This window comes from Bacillus rossius, chromosome 18 (assembly GCF_032445375.1).
Source record: "Bacillus rossius redtenbacheri isolate Brsri chromosome 18, Brsri_v3, whole genome shotgun sequence".
Taxonomy (NCBI): domain Eukaryota; kingdom Metazoa; phylum Arthropoda; class Insecta; order Phasmatodea; family Bacillidae; genus Bacillus; species Bacillus rossius.
The window spans coordinates 28,270,721-28,290,933 of NC_086345.1; the positions used below are offsets into that span (position 1 = coordinate 28,270,721).

At 41.6% G+C, this 20,213-nt stretch overlaps 1 protein-coding gene across 2 annotated transcripts; it reads right to left on the minus strand.

Moving 5' to 3' along the window:
* Positions 1 to 9,425: 9,425 nt before the first annotated feature.
* Positions 9,426 to 20,181, minus strand: LOC134541128 (NADPH:adrenodoxin oxidoreductase, mitochondrial). Of its 2 annotated transcripts, none has more exons than XM_063384309.1 (8): positions 19,878 to 20,181; positions 19,574 to 19,792; positions 18,811 to 19,026; positions 17,218 to 17,410; positions 15,076 to 15,233; positions 13,285 to 13,492; positions 12,021 to 12,257; positions 9,426 to 9,863 (listed from the first exon to the last, which is right to left on the minus strand). In XM_063384309.1, exons 1-8 carry the CDS (start codon positions 20,013 to 20,015, stop codon positions 9,727 to 9,729), a joined length of 1,506 nt encoding a protein of 501 aa, XP_063240379.1. In that variant the 5' UTR covers positions 20,016 to 20,181; the 3' UTR covers positions 9,426 to 9,726. The 2 variants fall into 2 exon arrangements, with proteins under 2 accessions (XP_063240379.1, XP_063240380.1); XM_063384310.1 differs by having other exon boundaries at positions 12,021 to 12,194; positions 19,878 to 20,135.
* Positions 20,182 to 20,213: the final 32 nt, after the last annotated feature.

The window sequence follows — 20,213 nt, forward strand, 5'->3', positions numbered from 1 at the left end:
TTTCTCAGAAATTTGTATCTGGTGCTTATATACTGTAATTTATAGCATTTTAAATGTGCCCCGGCTTCAAGAGGTTTGAGAAACGCTGTCCTGGACTATGAGCATTCATCCACTAAGATGTTCAGCGAGTGAATATTGCACAATCCTCCAGTTAAAGTGGCGTGGTTGATATTTATTACATGTTGGTTGCAAATTTGGCTTTCTTCCAGTTGTGGCCATTTCTGTACTTCGCGGGAGCTAGCAGCTGTTGAAATGGCACGAGATTGAGGGAAGGGAATTCCCAGCTAGTGAATATCAAATTTTTTTTTTAAAGTATGCATGATTAACGTAATGTTCGTTTTATTTTGCTCATTCTTTTCAGGTTTTCTGGATACTGGCAAAACCTTGACCGAAAAGGTTTCTTCAAAACATGGGAAAACTGAAATTGAAATGTCTTGGTTAAAACAGAACATTTTTTTAGTAGTAGAATTTTTTTTTTAAAAACCAATATTGTTTCAAATTATCACGACTGACTGAATTTTCCTGAGGGAATGCTAATACAATATTCGCGTAAACACTAATTGAATAGCAAATAGCTATATAAATTATCAGAGAAAAAATGTGGACTGTCTAGTACTTATTTGGGGAAATATTCTGACACAGATCAAGTAGTTTTAAATTGTTTAGCTATTGTAATTCTGTATTCAGTATGATCAGTTAGGTGCATTACATAAAAACTGTTGGTACTCTACCAATACAAGGAGATGGTGAACTACTAGTCATTTTGAGAACATTTTCTTGAAGGTAGAATAAGTTTGTACATCATTATACTTCCTGCAACTGCACTGAATATTTACTGCCAGGCTAGACTAGTCTGGCATATACAGTGAACTGTTCGTTGTCTGCTACTCAGGTAAACCAGGGCATTTCCGGGACCGTGGTGGCAGAATGGTTTAAAAGCGGGAATATCGTGGTGGACATTCGTGCTTGCCTAGTGGAACATTAAGGAATTGCAACACACATAATATGAAGACAGGGTTACTCCAACTCTGGAAATCAAAAATGTGGAGTTATTTGGGGTAAAAGTGTGTGTGTGTGTGGTTTGATATATTCCTCTGCACACTTTTGATCAGTCCCAAAATAGTGTGTGGCATGTTGGGAATGAAACTTAAAATTCAATAAATAACTCTAATGGTGGAAACAAAATATTCTAAAATTTAATTTGTGTGTTTTAAATCTAAACCAGTATGTAACAAATGCCATACTGTCCAAGGGAAATGCAGCATGTTGTTTGTGTTTACCGTGGCGGCTAGCAGGACGAATGTAAGAACCTTAATTTGAGAACTTTTTTTAATTCTAAAAGAGATACGTAAACAGAAAATGATGCACACTATTGTAAATCTCAAAACAGATTTTAAAATTTATAATTTTTTTTTTTAGAGAAAAATCTTATCAGTGTAATTAAAATTAAGCACTTTAGTACGGTATAGTGTCTAACACTTGCCCAAGAGTGAGGAGTGGGGCACTCTATTATTTCCCCTTCCATTGAGTGCTCACTACAGGTGGGCTTTGTACTTTTCTTTGTGCATTAGTTATCACCTTGTCTTAACCCTGCTGGCTATTAAAGAAGTGTTCTGAAAATTGCAATAAAGTAGGCATCTCGCTAGAATTTTAGCTTACATGTTTCACTTGAAAATTGAAATGGCATGGGTAATATCTTGTGTGGCTCACAAGCACAGAGAATCAATGTAGGCTTTCAATATTTGTTGTAGTTGAAAAGATTGGGTATAAATATAATAAATTTTTAAATATATATACCTTTAATATACCTAGTGCTGTAAAATGGGGTGAATAGGATTAGAGGGATTAAGTGTTGTGTATTTAGGAACATAATGTAGCAGAAACTTTTTAGGTTTAACTGCAATGCCACTGGCTACTTCATGATATGGTTTGCATTTCTATCACAAAAACTCATTTCAAGTTTCTTGACCGTCAAAATCGTAACAAATTTGAGTATTTTGAAATGCCAGGTAAAATTAATTATATGTTCTGAAAAATTATAACCTTTTTTGAAGTAGCCAGTGGCATTGCAGTTAAACCTAAAAAGTTTCAGTTCTTCAATAAATTAAATTTTCCTTATTTGCACAACCCGAAAATGGTAAAAATGTAACTTCTGCAGCTAATTATACGAAAAGTATGTGCTGTATATATATATTTTCATTTCGTGAAAGTTAAATGATTAAAAAAGTCTAAAAGTTTATCCAGTGGCGGATCCAGAGGTTCACCTCGGAGGGGGCACTAGGATTTCAGAGTAGCCAGAGGAAAAAATGTCTTAAAATTACTAAATTTGTTTTTAATCTACTCACACTACACTTAACATCCAACCACCAGATTTTATGATTCTACAAGAAATTCATTAATTATATTAAAATATTTTATTGGTTTCAGAAATAATCATTTTTGTAGGCAATATTAATGTAGCAGACAACTGGTTTTTCCGGGGGGGGGGGGGGGGGGCACTTGCCCTAGGTGCCCCCCCCCCCCCCCCCCGCCCTGGATCCGCCACTGAGTTTATCTGTAATTACTGTAAATGTAAAATCTTGACTTGAAATAGGAGGCACACCCCCTTAAGTGCTTTACGTGAACAGACGCTACTCTGATGGCTCGAGCAGTTTTTTTTTTTCTTCTGAAGCCTAGCTCACCGTGTGTGTGTGTGTGTGCGTGCGTGTGCGCCTGGGTAGGCGGTGGCTACAAGCATTCTGCTACTTCAAGACGGCGAGCGAACGGGAATCTGGGAAGAGGAGAGAATAGCCAGTAATAGCCGAGTTTATTAGCGAAGCATCCCTAAGAGCGTCTTCTCCGAAACACTTGCGGGATCCGGAAAAAACCCCGCGCGGTGCGGTAAAGATTGGCAACCGTGACTCGGAAACACATTAAGGGGCCCGCCTACCTGGTCTCTCACGCGGTGCGCAGAGCTTCAGGAAAAACTAACGCGATTTCAATACTACTCAAGATATCCGAGCGGGGTATGTTTACGAAAAGCATTTTAAGAGTTCGCTGAGGCCCGAAAAGTACTTTTAATTTTGGATCATGTTTTTAAACAGCATTTCTAGAAGAGTTAATATGCATGTTTTCAGAGTAATTTTTAGGCGTAAAACAACCAGTTAAGATTATTAAAAGCACTTAAGGGACTTGCATTACACCTTTATCTTCATTTATCGGCCATAAAATGTTGCGGTCACCGCTCAAATTTCACAGTTATCCTGTGACGACGAGAAGACTACGCGTCAATTCAGAGCCTTGCGCTTAGAGGTGATACCGCGCTAGAAATACCATCGAGCGTCGCACTTATCATTACGCCTCACTAACACACATACATCCCTGACGAGGCGGGCCCCTTAACTTAGGACTGTCGGTCATTACATGTGGAATTCTCGAAAAAAAAAAAAAAAAAATCCCTCGTAACTTGGAACTGCCATAAGTTAGAGCGATCGTAACTTACGAAACACACATTTTACAACTGTCATAATTTGGGAAATTTTATTTCGTGTGTGTGTAAGTTATGCCAGGTAATAAAGACTTCCCGGTAGGGACTGTCGCGCACAGGATGCAGTAGCGACACATGACGTACGTGATAGGTCCACAGTTATTCGGACATGCCCCTCAGCGACCGTGAACCAATGATGCACAGGTAGGAGGGACGTATATGCGAACAGTGGTGGATCCAGGATTTTGGTTTGGGAGGGGCTTGACCCAGCTGAGGCTAGGCTTTATCAAGGCAAACACTAAAACAATAGTGGACCCAGATGCTTTTAGAGGGGGCTTGAGCCCCTTACCCCCCCCCCCCCCCCCCCCCCCCTTCTGGATCCGCTACTGTATTCGAACCAGGTAGCGCCAACTAACAAGAAAACAAAACGTTCTTACATAAAGCCTTCAGCCCTTAACGCCAAACGAATATCGAAAATTTCGTACGTCTCTAATCACGTTAAATTGGCGTTTTAAAATTCGAAGCCTTGTGTTTGCTCTACCGACGCTTGCTTCCCCATTGGCTGATTTCTTAGTTAAAACCTTTTGACGTGACGTCTAATAAATCGATGAACGCCGGCTGCACGCACGAACAAGTGTCCCGTTACGCTCATTGTACGCTTGCGCCGCATCTATCTCTCTCTCCACTCGATTGGAACAACCATCGATTTGACTTTTTGGAGGCACATTAAACTTGAAACACTCCCATTCGTTTCCTACTTTTCCTATCATCGTCCTATCCTTAACAGAATAACACAGATTGGAAGAAGTTAAATAGCAAACATGTATAAAAGTTATAGTTAAAATAATCTCTTCGTTAAAGTAATAAACATATTTGAATTAATGAGTGCAAATAAAAGTAAATTTATCAATTAAATTGTAGATTTCATTTCACTCCTCCTTTGTACCCATACAAAATAGTAATAATTCAATAAAAATGATTAAAGTTTATTAATAAAAGTATGCAATCATTTCATCAATGTTTTGTTATGACGTCACGTTAAACTATCGTCCGTAAACCGATTTTACAGACAACCAATATTTTGTCCTTGTTAATCGGCACTACTACAAGATTCGCTCGCGGTCTCAAGTCCATACAACTTGCGGACCAATCACGAACACAGCGAGAGAGTGTGTGAAGGTTTGCATTCTAGCTTGCGACTGAATGAATGACCGGAAATTACCGCACCTTCTAGGGATTGACCACGGACTGTTCACGAAATGTACGGTCACAAATGCTAAGCTGAAGTTAAAAGTACTCCCACAAAGCTTTTGATGGCGAACAAGTTCAATACGTAAGACACCTGAAAAAATTCGCGGGTTCATTTCGTGTTATGCTAAAATTCAAATAATTATACCTTAGTGCTGCTTCTGTCATTGGTCCACTGTTAATCTGAAGGACTGAGGGCCAATTAGAGACCCCTCACTCGCAGAAGTGTTGAATCACAGTCCCACCCAGTCGTGACGACTCGCAAGTCAGCAGCCAATGAACAGCTGGCATTTGCCCGAGTGTGTGGAGGATATTGGAGTCTATCCTGGAGGTCATTGAACCCGCGAATTTTTCCGGTCTCTATCGATTGTAAATCTAGGTATTTGTTTATGAACACGCCTTCAAAAAATATATATATATAATTCTGGCGTGGGAGAGGGGGGGGGGGGGGGGGGGTCATTGTTGGAGCAGCGCCTGAGGTGTGATTACGGACTAATGTTTCCTGGATGTTCGAGTCGCACGGCCACGCAGGCACTTACCCCGGTCCGCCGGGAAGTACTGGGTGAATTGCGTCACCCGCGCTATCGGCGACGGTGACTCAAGTCACCAGGGTGACTGACGTGACGTCACACAACAGCGAGGACAAGCAGCGTGCAAGTGAACAGATATCCCACTATCCACTCCCAAGTTGAACGGGAAGCCGTCTTTTCACAGACAAGAGAGCCAAACCACCGATAGTGCATCTTCGTTTTATTTTTTTTCATCACTCAAACAAATTTCATATTAAAAATTAATAAAATTTTTACCATTACAATATTTAAATGTAAGTACCGAAAACTGCTAAAATAGCACCATTTTACGCCTTAAAAATCCAAATTTTCCCGGGGGAGGACCCCTGGCTTTAATATGGGGGGGGGGGGGGGAACATGCTTCTTAACACTCCCCATACACGAATCCTGGCTACGCCACTGGCTACATTATAAATACTTTAAAACATTGTGGACTTGATTTGGTTAGGATAGCTACATTTTAAATAGTTATTTGCTAAGCAACCATAAAATAATTTTCACAGTATTTTTGATGTAACTATACTTACCTAATATAACCAACCATCCACAATGTTTTAAAGTATTTATAATGTAGCTAACCTATCTTAATCGACTGCAAAATTTAATGCCACACCGGTTTATACAATGAGATAGAACTGAAAACAAAAACCAAAAAAGCGAACATGAACTTCGGGTATGGCTCTTTCGTCTGTGAAATGAAGGCTTCCCGTAGGGGGCGATGGGCCCTCCAGAGAACAATTTCATTTATTTAATTTTATCTTACCAATAGTGTATGGAACTACTAAGGTACTGTATTTGAGGGGAAGCTTACAACTCACGTAGTTTCGGTAGGGAACCGAAACTACGTGAGTTGTAGGCTTCCCGTATTTGAGACCATATTCCAAGGCAAATCTATGACTTATTTAATGTCTTTTTTTTTTTTTTTTTGCAACTGCATCCTTTCTTTGTACAATAGCCCCTGCTGAAAAGTCATTGTGAAGCCACCATTGTGCAGAACACTTGTTTCCACCTCCCTCTTTCACACCAAACCCCTCACACGCCTGTCGAATGCATCTGCTTTTTGGCCCCTAGATACTTTAATGTTTCCACTTGCTTCAACTCAGCACCATCTAATTCAGTGCTTTACCTGACTCCATTTTTTTTTACCCATCATGACCGTCACTCCGCTATTTTTTTTTTTGTCCTGGATCCCCACAACATTTCCTCACTTCCTTCACTCTGTGCCGTTAGTTGCTCTTGCACCTCACCCTTCCTTTTATCCCTGCACCATCTAATCAACCAACAAATAGCATGTGTGGCCTTCGTCTTTCCTTCTCTGATATTTTATTCCGGTCTCTCCATAATCCTCTCCAACACTGAAGTTAATAGTATCGGGGAAAATGTACTACCTTGCTTCATTCTACTGGCTTGTTCGAACCACTTCGTCATCCCTCTTCCGTATTTCACGCTGTTTTGTTTCCCTTATACATAATCCTCACTCTACTTATTAACTCTTCTTTAGTCCCAGTTTCTTGTATAGCTTGCCAAACACTGTGTCTTCTCACACTATTGTATGCCTTCTCCACATCCAGGAATATCATTACTAAATCTTTCCCGAATTCGTACTATCCCTCCATCAGTTGTCGTATGGAATAAAATCAGGCTTATGGGAGACATCCCCTTCCCTAAGCTCACGCTACTCTTCATGCCGTTTTCTTTTCTCATCTTTTCCGAGATCTTCTCACACACCTGTGCACAGTGGCTCATCACAGTGATCCCCCTGTAGTTCTTACATCTTTCCTGTCTCTTTTCTTGAAAACTGGCACTGTTATTCTTTCACCCCAGTCCTCTGGTATGTATTTTTCTCTCAAAACACACCTCATCACTCTATACAGCCCATGAATCCCTACTTCTGCTCATCCTTCATCCTTTTCTATGCCTCCTCTAAATCCATTTAAATTTTTCTCATAACCATAATCAGTCAAAGAAATTTAATATGGTATAAATAATTGGTAACTGATATGTAAATTATCCAGGCTTGCAAAAATCTTTTTTGTTTTTGTCAAGAAAACATTTATAAAAAAATTATTCATCTTTCAGGGTTATCATAATTTATATTTGATTTTTTTCAATTTATATTTTTCTGTGAGTAATTTGGGTGTTCAAAAATTAATAAATGCACCTACATTATCTTCATTATGAGGAAATAATAGCCAGTCCGTTTCCGAAATTGGCAGAGGTCATGATTAGATTTTGTACACAAATTGACATATCTCCTTAGTTTTTTTTTTTAAAATATTTTGTATGTAATGAAACTCACGGAATTGAAAATTAAAAATGCACCATTCCGAGTTCACTGTTTAAATAATAAGAATGTAGTGTGTATTAGATGTGTAAATTAAGTAAGGAGACAGATTTCTCAGAAAAAAAAAAATTATTTAAAATAACTTCCTTGTGAAGCCACACGCGCTTGTTCCAGTCCTTGCAGTCGCGCTGGAGCTCCGACACTGGAACAGCCTTAAGCCGGTTGGTTACAAACATTTGAAGGTTTCCGAGTGTTCCGAAATAATAACTCCTTGAGGTGAACTCCCAAAGTCGCACGGACTCAAGTCAGGCAAATGAGGAGGTGCGGAGCCAAAAGGAATGTTCTTACTTGGTCTGAAACTATTTTACTGAAATCGCTGCGTGACAAGACGCACTGTCTCGTGATGGAAAAACCTAGTCATTCTTGATGTTTGGTCCCGTTACGCATGATCAGGCAGCGCAAATCTGTGTGATTCACGAGGTAGCCGCGGAAATTTCTGGGGTGGATGGGAAGGATGGGGGAGGTTTTTAATAAAATGTATAATTTCACACTTAGAAAGAAACAACCCTGTCTTGTAGACTTTGAGGCACCTGACTCACCTTATGTTCATACTTTGCAGTTTGTCTCTGGGGTACATGCACAAGTATAATTAAATTACTTTAACTTTAACTTATGTCTGTCACTTAAGGACACAAATACAGTACGTCCAGCCATATATTTTTCTCATTTCCAGAAATACGAGAAAGGAATACGATTAGCCAATAAGATGAAAACCGCAAAGGCTGCACTCTCTTGCAGTTTGCTTTACCGGAAGTTAAGTAAACCACAGCAATACCAAAGTTACTTGGCGTTCCCACAAATATTACTTTTCATGGTAATAGTTCTCTACACTACTTTTCATGACCAGCACGGTTTGTGATACTGCCATGTCTCTTTGATGCACCCCAAGTTACATGTATCCGGAAAAAAAAAACTTAAAAATATAAGGCTCACCCATTTAATTCAGTTGATTTGTGCATTAGTCTACGAAATAAACCTGTGACAATATGATTGCTAGCATAATGCACTACCAAATTTTCAAATTTTTTTTTTTTTTTGTGGTTTGATTAAGAAAGGCATGAAAATATTATTTTTAGAAGTACAATACTGAAATAGAGCTATTTGTATGCATTTATGATATGAATACTTAGTTTACAAACATTTAGAATGTAAATATTAAGTTTAAATAGTTGCATTAAAATTGCTAATTTTTTAGGACCTACAAATCAGTTACTTTTTTCCACACGAATAAATGAATTGTAGATACTTTAAATAAAATTAAAGAAGTGTGGCAGCGTCAATCGTTAGCCTTTAAGAAAACTGAGGAGCAGATAAAATACAAGCAGCGACATGAGAATTCAGAAGCATCACTGCTGTCTCATTTATACCTCTCCCCTGCTGTCAAATCTTCCAGTCATTACAACTAGCATATAGCATGCTAAGCTACATACATATTAATACATATTACCCCCCCCCCCCCCCCCCCCCTTTTACCATCTTCCCATTTGACCGCTAGCGCATGCGTTGCAGTGGCGTCGCCGCTGACACACACTCCTCTTCCGGTTCCCCCACCACGTACCTAACTATTCCTCACGTGCGATTGGAATTTTCGTAAACCTCCTTCAAAAAATCATCTACATGATGGCAAATTGATAGGTGACGTGTATTTCAATTAATTTTTTTTCCCTACTTCTGTTCCCATTTCAGGCGAGAAAAAAAATTTTACAACACAAAAATTTCCTGAAAACAAAAAAATATTTTCACGCACAGCACTTCCCTATATATAACACTATTCAATAAAAATTAAAATATCCATGCATAGTTTTAAAACAGAGCATTTAATTTTTTTTTAAGTAATCAAAACTCTATTTGAGCAAAATGTACACGACTTACAAAAAAAGCTCAGGCGTCCGACATTTCACAGCTTTGCAACAAACTCCTAGCTTCACATCAGACGCGAAAGCTTCACACGAAACGAACGGGAAAATTTCCTGGCGGAGTCAAATCGAGTGTTAGAATAAGAGTTTCGGCCGATCCGCTCGGCGGTTGCTTCGCGCCGGCCCAGAAGCAAGGGCACGCGGTGGGACGAGACGGCCCTCCAGCCGGGGGAACGAGACGTCTCAGCTCCCGGACGCCGCTATGGCCAGCATCTCCTTGATGTCGAGGATCTTCTCGCGCGGCTTTCCCGCGCGGGCGCCGCGCTCGCGCTCCACCGCGTCGATCCGCTCCCAGCCCGCGAAGCTGACCCACTGCACGCCTGCGACACGGGCCGACACGTCGCGCTCCCATACGCTTATCTCAGGTCTCCATACCTGTCTCAGTTCCGGGCGGCCACACAGAACTTCAACAACTACAGACCGGAAAAAATCCGCGAATTCACTTCGCGACAGGGCTAAAACACAAATCGTTACACCTTAGAGCCGCCTCTGCTATCGGCCCACAACTCACCTGGGTGGCTCCGGGCCAATGAGAAACGCCCGACCAAAGCTTTATCGAATCGCGGGCTGCCCACGCTGGAACGTCTCACAAGACGGCAGCCCAATCGGTGGGTGGCATTTGACCGAGCGTACGTAGAACTATGGGGTTTATCCTGCAGGTCATTGAACCCGCGAATTTTTTCCGGTCCCTACTAATAACACTTCCCTGACCAAAATTTAAAAAAAAAAAACGGATGCAAGTACTTACGTACGTGTCTTAGAAGTTGTACTTACTTGGCGTGATAAAAAAACTAACTTTACTTTTGCATGCAAGTAATTAATAATACTGGAGTGATATTATAAACATAGTTGGTACAGCAAAAATTCAATAAATTGAAATTTTTTTAAATAAATACCCAGTATTAAATATTAACAATATAAATGCATGTATGAAATAATTTGATTTAGTAAACTAATGAAGATTTAATTTTAAAAATTTATAATACAAATAGATTATACATACAGGAACACGGCTTCACTATTATAAATACACATGAAAACCCTTGAAAAAGTTTATAAACACAATTTCTGTCACCTATATTCACAATAAAAACATGTTTTTAATGATGTGGACCAGTATTCGATAGCAATCACAAAAAAAAAAATATTAAATGTAAATGCACATATTTTATTTTTATTTGTATGATGCCTTTTTTTCATATTGTTAATTTTTGTTGCATGTTGCGTGTGAAATGCGGGACAGCGCCTGAGATTTGATTTCAATGGAATGCTATCAAACTGAGTTGTATTTATTCTGAAACAATCCGTAAGCACACAACTGCTTGATCAAATGAAGAAATTACTAAATTTTTTTTTCTTTTTTTAGATTAAACTCGTGAGTCCCTTTCTTTTTTATGTTTACGTACCGTGAGAGACAGCACAAAACATAGTAGTAATTGTCGGAATCACCGCTCGAATCCCACGCGTCTCTCGGCCATCGCGAACTAGACTGATCTGTCTGGCCACCTGGCACGGCGAACATAGCCTAGCTCTCTCTTTGGGACGCTCCAGGATTTGTCGTGCTCGTTGCGTGTTGCGAAATTTATTCAATTGATTTATTCCACACACACACTGATATTTTCGTGCTGCTTCAATGAAAGTTTTCATCGACATGACTATTTAAAGCACATTACTGAGAGAAACAAGATCTCATAAAAAAGCAAACCCAAAAACCCAATTCCGAGTGAAAACAGGCGATGGTTTTACTACCCGCGCATTCGCAAAGTCGGCGATGTTTGCAAAAAAAAACAGCAGCCGAGAACCAAAACACCCAGCGACGTCACCAGGATCGCCAACGCAGCGAACACAGCGAGAACAGCCCTCAGTGCGTCCGGGGCTTAGTTTCTCTTCCTGAACGTTAATATTGCTGGGAGTCATCAAACTTCAGTTGCCAGCTAACTTTTTTTTTTGTTTTCGGACACCCCACTTCAGTTTTTTTTTAAATGTTTTAACGGGTGACTATGCTTGTTTCTGCCGTGTGAACACCACGACATGTAGCTGGCGTAGCGAACATAGTGAACACAGCCAGGGGCGTAGCCAGGAAGGGGGGAGGTTATGGGTTCAACCCCCCCCCCCCCCCCCCTTTAGCACCAAATCTTTAATTAATTTCTTATTCGTCACTCAAACAAATTTCATATTAAAATTAATAAAATTTTTACCATTACAATATTTAAATTTAAGTCCCGAAAACTGCTAAAACAGTACTATTTTACACCTTAAATTCCAAAATTTTCCCGCGGGGAGGACCCCCTGGACCCCCCACCCCGCTTTAATATGGCGATGGGGGGGGGGGGGCACATGCTTCTCAACACTCCCCCATACACAAATCCTGGCTACGCCACTGAACACGGCGAACACGGCTTTGTGGTGGCCAGCGACACCTCAGACGCAGCTGGCTGTGTAGCGAACACGGCGAGCGTAGCGCCCTGAGGTCTCACCTCTGCTCCGGAGCAGCGCGCCGACCCGCTCGAAGCCAAGCCGGTCGACCGAGACGTCCACCGCGCCCTGCCGCAGGTCCGCGGCGATCGCCTGGGCGACGGTGAACGCGTTGGTCATCGTGGACAGGATCACGCCCATCGGGCCGGTGGCGACCCAGCCCGCCGAGTACAAGCCTGCCAACACGCGCACCTGGCTCCACCAGCGACGCGGGCTGCAGGGGATGGGCCGATCTGACCCTTAAAGAACACCAACTCTCTAGTGTTCAAAATAACTGGCACTCGAGGTAAAAAGATTGTCAAATGTAGTAAATTAAAGAATATCTTATTACTAGAGACATGATTTCATTGTTTTATTTTTAGATCAATTTCATTTTAAAACAGGAATATTCAGTGTTATATTTTAAAATTTGATATGTATTATTTTCATTCATAAAGTGTGTGTGTTTTTCAACAAATATTATACTCAAGTTTTTTTTAAACTCTAATTTACGATAAAATAATTTGTAATATGTGTCACTGGCAGAACTAATCGCAATAAGATAAATATCCAAGGGACTGTATGTTTGGAAAATGTACATACGTCAGTAACAAAAAAAAAGTTTTAATAAGACATACAAGTTAATTTTTTTCAAACTATTTACACGATACGTTTTAGTACCAACTTTATGCTGACAAAATTACTTCAATTGAATTTAATATATTAAAAATTAAAATTGTTGATTTAAATATAAAATACAAAATAAAACTTGGCTTGGGAGGGACTCTAGTGCCTCATCAACGTCAAGACACGGGATGTCTTTCAGGGATGTGAGGGTTTTGGTGAGAGCACCCTGACACATGGCATCATGGCACACCTGGGGTGTGAGGGCCTTAAGTTTGTGCTCATAACATTTTCCCGATTATACGACTCACACTTTTTGAAGGAACACAGTTTTTTTCCCATGCAAGGAAAATGAAACGAGGAAGGATGGAATGGCTTCTTGGAACTGCAAATCTAACATTTTAATACTGCTCTTATGTAACCATAGCAGAAACTTGACGATCGGCAACCGGCGAAATCTCAGAGTAACATTTTCCTGATTACGACACACACTTTTCGAAGGCCCACAATGCTTTCCCATGCAAGGAAAATGAAACGAGGGTTCTTTGGACTGCAAATCTTAACATTTGAATACTGCTGTTATGTGACCACGGCAGGAACCCGAACATCTCAGGACCACAGTGCCACCCCAAACACCTGAAACGCTCGAGAGAACCACCGTACCGGGCTCCACCACCCCGTGGCTGTTCTTGACGCGGCCCCTGGTGTCGTCGAACGGTATCTCGGGGTCGGCCTTCACGCTGCGGTAGCCGATGCTGCGCATGGCCAGGCCGCACTCGACGGTGTCCTCCGCGCCAGTCGGCACGGCGCGCTGGCGGTCCGCGTCCGTGCCTTCCAGCCGGTTCACCAGCAGCTCCACGCCCCCGACCACCTTGGGGCACACCGGGACACCTCCGGGGACCACGCCCTCCGCTGCATCGCCATCGCTCCGCTGCTCGCGCCCCCCGGGACCATGGGCGTTGCAACCGGTGGGGGACAGGAGGGACACGTCCCCCTCTCGGCCCCTCCAATAATATATTGAGTTTCGTAGTTATATTAAAAAATGTGATTTCTGTGATACAACCCACATGTTGCGCATGGTGCATTCAGTCCAATCGTGGTAATCTGAGCACTGTGTTTTTAAAAATTTGTTCTCTGAAAATATATTTTTTTATAAAAAATAAATTATATATTGCAACCAACTATAATTAGAATATTTACTTAGGAAAGAAAAATGCCTAAAAAACCACCTTTTTGCACCTTCAAACCCCAAGTTTTCCCGGGGGTTTCCCCCGCTTTTTTTTTCTTCCAGGGGATGGATATTCCTCAACAACTAAATCAATTGCAGCCCCCCCCCCCACCCCCCCCCAAAAAAATATATATGTTCTTGCGACGCCCATGCCCAGGACTACGGTCTTTGGACTGTAAATCTAACATTTGAATACTGCTCCATGTGACAATAGCAGGAACTTGAACATCGGCTACCGGTAGATCTCAGAATCATAGTGCCACCCACGTCCAGCCACTCCAAAACCCTGAAACGCTCGAGAGAATCACTGTACCGCCCCGTGGCTGTTCTTGACGCGGCAGAGGGGGCCCGCTGACACTTACAACATCGTGACTGGTGAAACAGGGTTGCCAAACATAAAAGTCAAAACTATGTTTTACGGATAACTTTCTGTATATTTTAAAGTATTCTGCATAGTATTGCATGCACGTAGGCCAACATATGGGCTGTATACAACATACAAGCACCAGGAGGTTTCGGTGTTATTTTTATTAATTTTTAAATATTATCCTTAATCATAAAAATATTTTATTCAAGAATTATGAAAATAAAAATTTCTCAATGCCTATTTCAACAAAAGTGCCACATTTTTGACTGATACATGATGAACTTTTGCAGAAAAATAAATTTATAATAAGCATGTATAAGACAAAAAATATTCGGAAAAATTGAAATAAATAGGCTAATTTTTATGTGTTTGAAAATGTACCAAAGTCATTATGTAAAAAGGTTTAATAATAAGATATGAAAGATCAAAGCAAATAAAATCATTTTCTGCAATAAATTTGGTTCATACGTTTTTGAACAAACTTTAGGCTAAATAAAAAACATTAATTTGATTTACTAAATTAGAAGAATACATGTTCGTGATTTGTTCCAATTTTTGTAAAATTGTTTGGTTCAAATTCACGATTTTAGTTGCAATTTGGTGCTAAATGGTGCATTAACTTACATTTCCGGGTTACATTTTGCATCGACATGCGTCTCGGTGTTACTTCAGTTTCATCGCAATTCACCAGATAATCTCGTCCATGGTCATCTGGATCGTGACTTTTCCTGAGCAATTCCAATTTTCCCTGACGATCCAGAACGTGTATACTCAGAAGCTGTTCAAGTGCTTCAACCCAACTGGTAGTCCGCCTTCGGAAAGTGAACCTCGGAGCGCTCGAGACGCGGCAGTGACTTACGTCCGGGTTGTCCGGCCGGGGCACGAACATCTTGGGCGTGCGGAAGAAGACGAGGCGGAAGGACTTCCCGGCCGGCTCGGCGCCGCCCCTCGGTCCCGGCCGGTCGAACGCCGTCTTGCAGAGCAGCTCCGTCAGCCTCCGGCGCGGGCGCGACAGGACTGCGAACACGCGCCTGCAAACATTCTGCGCCGGGCAACTTCGAACAGCGGGGCTGACCCCTGCCCGCACGGCCGTCGCGTCAGTGCACTTACTTCAGCCCGACCGCCCGACTCCATCCCGTTCCTCCAATTTTAATACTACATATATTTAATTGGCAGTGCCGTTGTATTGAAAATATAAATTATTGCTGTGCGAGCGACCGACATACCTGTTGTGACAACACACCATCTCCCCCCTCCCCCCCCCCGCGGCTCCGCGCCAGGCAGGTAGTCGCGATTATATTTATTCCTTGTCCGAGTGGACTATCTGGCAAGATCGTAATAAGAGTTACAATCGACGATTGTTCTTTGCACATGCATTATCACTTGAAAAAAAAAATTCTGGGTAGGCTGTATTTTGGACTGCAGTCGCCCTGGAAGTTTGTTTCGTGAAATAACCATCGCGCTGAACGGGAATTTCGTGTACGAAAGGCTTTTTACTGGTTTAATTTAAATAAAAAAGAGCTTGAACTGAATTTCGAAATTAATTCTCACGGCACAGATTATCACATTACATAATCTATCCAAAAAGTAGTTGAGAAAAATTTTTCCAACAAAAATAACTAAATAAAAAAAAACTAACTACAAGAAAATTCCAAACGATAAAACACATGTATGTTAAACTAGGTCACTACGACCTTGGACCATATAATCAGCTGATATACTGCCTTACTCAAAAGCACCAAGTCTTAAAAATACTCTGTGAAGTTGTGGAGGTCAGGGGTCTTGAAATGTCACAAGATAACAGATTGCTGTACACATCTGATTAGAACACATTTCAACAAACATACATACACACATAACATGCAGAGAAATATTACAAAATGTTTGCTTGCGAAATCATCTTCGTTCACACTAAGCCCAAAAAATTCTGGAACTAATGTACACATTATGAGAAATGGCAAACGAGCAAAAACCATCACTGAAGGTTAATAATTCTGTCACAAATGACTCGGTTACTATTACCGACTGCTTTGCTAATGACTTTGCTAGTGTTTTTGTAACCTTCACGCCTAAAAATAATCCACCAGTTTCTATATGTACTAATTTTTCTATTCCTATGCCAAATATCACTGGTTCGGTGGGGTTATTAAAACCCTAAAGTCAACCCTATCAGCAGGTCCCTACGGCATTCCAAATTTCATTTTAAAAGGCTGCACAAACCCCTCAATTCCTCTTTTACTAAAATATTTTTAATAAAAGTATTGATAGTGGCATCTACCCCTGCAAATGAAAATATGCCAAGGTCATTCCCATACACAAAATAGGTAATAAGCTTAATGTTTCAATGTTTCAAATTATAGGTCCATTTCACTTTTGAAATTCGGTGCTTTGTGGTGTACCAACTTGAATTTTGATGCTTTATGGTGTACTACATGCTTTTCGGTGTTATCTCGGTTTCATCGCAAACCACAGTACGATCTTTTCCCTATTTGAACATATGAATAGCGATGTCTTATACAGCCCTACTGGGGGAAGGCCTAGTCGCAACGCCAGCGAGAAGTTAGAGTGAGCAAGCACAGGACAGATAAAAATAGCGTCACACTTCTCCGTCCACGCAATGCTACCTGTGTGTTCCATTACTTTTGCTGCAATTCCCCTATTCTGTCGTGACATTAGCAGTGGTTTGAGTTTCATTCTATGACAGTCCTTTTGACTATACTAAAATTATACTTAATTTAAAAAAAAAAATCCTCTCTTTGTTAGGTGTTCTACCAATGACGGATTATTTCTCAACTGTTTTTTTTTAATCATATTTTTAACTGTTCGGTTATATCTCGGAGTGTAGCTTGGCTTCTGGGTTAGGCAACTGCTCCCTGATGACGGCGACTGCAATGTCGACCGAAAACGTCGTTGTGAATTATCCGCCAAGGACGCGGCTGCAACCCAGAAGCCGAGCTACTTCAGACAATGGCCGGTGAAAGCCTGCGGGTTGCTAGCGCACCGGGGATCTCCTCCCGCACCCCCGCGAAGTCCCCGGGGTCCAGCACGGCGCGGCAGCCGGGCAGGTGGAGCATCTCCCGGAACTCCTTGATGGTGAAGGCCGCCTGCAGCGGGCCGCGCCGGCCAATCAGCACCACCTCCTTCACCTTGCTGCGCGCCAGCGCGGCCAGGGCGTGCTCCGTGATGTCCGTGCTCTGCGGGCATGGGGACCACGGCGCTCCGTCTCGCTCCTCGCTGCCAGGGACAATAACACTGCGACGCACGCAACACCCGAACGCAAGGCAATGCTCCATTCATCACCAAAACGTAACTAAAACCACGAAATCAAATGTTTAGCACAAATAACCTTTTAAATGATGCAATGAACCATTAACTAACTATGCGCAAAATTACTTCATGATGTTCATCAAACTTAAATTACAACCAACATGGGAAAAATGTTGAAACATGGACGATTTTGATACTCACACAGGAAAATTAGTTGTGAGGGTAAGATGAAAGAAGGTAAAATGAATCTAGAATTGCACTTATTCCATTTGCAGACCGAAATTATAAACTACACAATGAAAAGACTCCAATTAAAGAAACCAAAAACAAAAGTGAAAAAAAATAATGCTAAATCCTGTTTTTGAACCTGATTTTTGACAAGGAATTTTATTAAAATAATGCCCATATTGTTAAAATTTATTAAAAAGTTTTATACTACAAAGTTTTCCTTTGGTTTTGTGAACTTTGGTCCGCGCCATTCACAACAAATGGCAGCACCGAGGTTACACATTTACGTTCCTCACATAAACTTAACATAATTTAAAATTAAATTGATCTTTTACTATGGTAAAAATAGTCTCAATTAACATTTTTTATTATCAATCTTTTTTTTTTTTTGAGCATCATGCAAATACTACTGGACCGATTTTGATAAAAAAAATTCAGTTTAAAAGCCTATGATTAGACTTGAAAACAGGTATATATATTTTATCTCACTACGATGGTGGGAGCCGGAGGTATACATAACAATAAAACCACATTTTTTCACAACCACGTGCAACCAACACCCACTTCTACCAATACTACTATGTACCACATCGTCGCTTAAGAAACAACACCTCCAATGTGACAAAAACAAAAAATTTCCAGGACAGCTTAAACACTTTACGCGCCATGCTGGAACTGAATGAGTTCACAAATTGCCGACGTCAATGCAACACTCCTGGTGGCCACCATCTTACTCATGTGATCTTCAAAAAATAATAAAAAAAAATTAGGGATGTATACTGATTCCAATAAAATAAACTTCATTTCTGTACCTTGCTCCATTTTTTTTAAATAGCCCTTTAAACCCGATACACACTTTGTGCCCCATCCTGTGTATTGCTTGGCTTGAAGCTGTAATGTTTTCTATGTCGTAACACTCATGAATCCAAACAACTAACGTCCGAGGAAAGGACTGCTGGAACTGCCACTAGTGTCTTCACGAAAATATACATTATTTTGTTACATTATCTTGGTTTAAACAAGCAGCGACTTTCAGCGGATCTAGATCGAAGTCGTGGGAAATGCCGGCGAAGACTCGGGACCGGCCGGGAACGGGTACCTTGAGCGCGTCGACGGGCGTGAGCAGGATGCGGGCGACGTCCAGCGCCACGTTGCCCTGGCCGAGGACCGCGCACGTCTCCGCCTCCAGGTCGACGCGCAGGTCCCGGTCCCACGGCACGCCGTTGTACCAGCCCACGACGCGCCGCGCCGACAGCACGTTCCCCAGGTGCTCCCCGGGCACGCCCAGCTCCCGGTCCTGCTCCGCCCCGTACGTCTGCGCACACCGCCGCACCGCCACCGTCCAGTCACTCGCGCGGCTGTTCCGATACCCGCTCCATCGAAACAGACATCGCCACCTTCCAGTCACTCGCACGGCTGTTCCGATACCCGCTCCATTGAAACAGACATCGCCACAGATACCTGACACTACAATCCACACTTGTAACTACCGGCCCCACTTTATATACAAGTGCATGTTTGTGGCGGGTAACATTATTTTTATTACTAGACGCAAGATTATATGGCTTTATTTTCAGGCCCTGTTTTTTTTAAAACATGAGATTCTGGTGTCTTTTTTTTTTTTTATGATATCTGTTTATTAAAAAAAAGAGATAGCATATTACTCAACAATTGTAGTTAGTCATACTGAATTATACGGAGTCCAACTGTTATGTCTAATACTATGTTGTGCTTGTTAAATGTTGAGTGTCCGGGACTTTAATCAAAACAGAAGCAAAAGAAGAAAAAAAAAAACAAATCTATGGCGATTAAATAAAAAGTGGAGGATCTATTAAACTAGACGTTAAACGAAGCATGATTACCAAGTGCACGGCGTGGTACGCCTGCCGCAGCTCGTCCAAGGTGGCGTCGCGCCCAATGCTCACGTTCCCCACGAACCTCACGTTCGGACTGTGCGCGATCTTGGTGAACGTGTGGGTGACGTTCTTCACTTCCGGGTGATCAGGGGCGACACCGTACCGGACCAAACCGAAAGGGACCGGCATTCCTTCGTAGATGTCTACTTGGACGTCTCCCAATATCTGGAACACATCAATTCCCACACCAACACGTAGCCGAGGTCGGGGCCCCGACAACATAAGAACGCACACACTAAACAGATCGTACTTTGATCAACTGTTGAGCTGTGTAAAAACCCGCTGGCCCACTTCCTATTATACAAACTTTGGGCGGTTTAACCCGAGCGGTCGAAAATTTTCTGTGGATGTGCCGACCTAACCACCTTTTACAAGCGCAGTAAAACATTTCTCCTGAATATCTCACGTAACAATTTTGTGAATGGTCACAACGTAACCTGCTATATTAAATTTGTTGGTTATGTATATCATTTGGTTTATTTACTTCACGTTATTGACTAGTGTGAGCAACATGTCAGACCAAATATCTCTTCCTTGTGCAAATACAGTGTAGCCAACACCCAGTGTCGCTTGAATGAGTCATTAA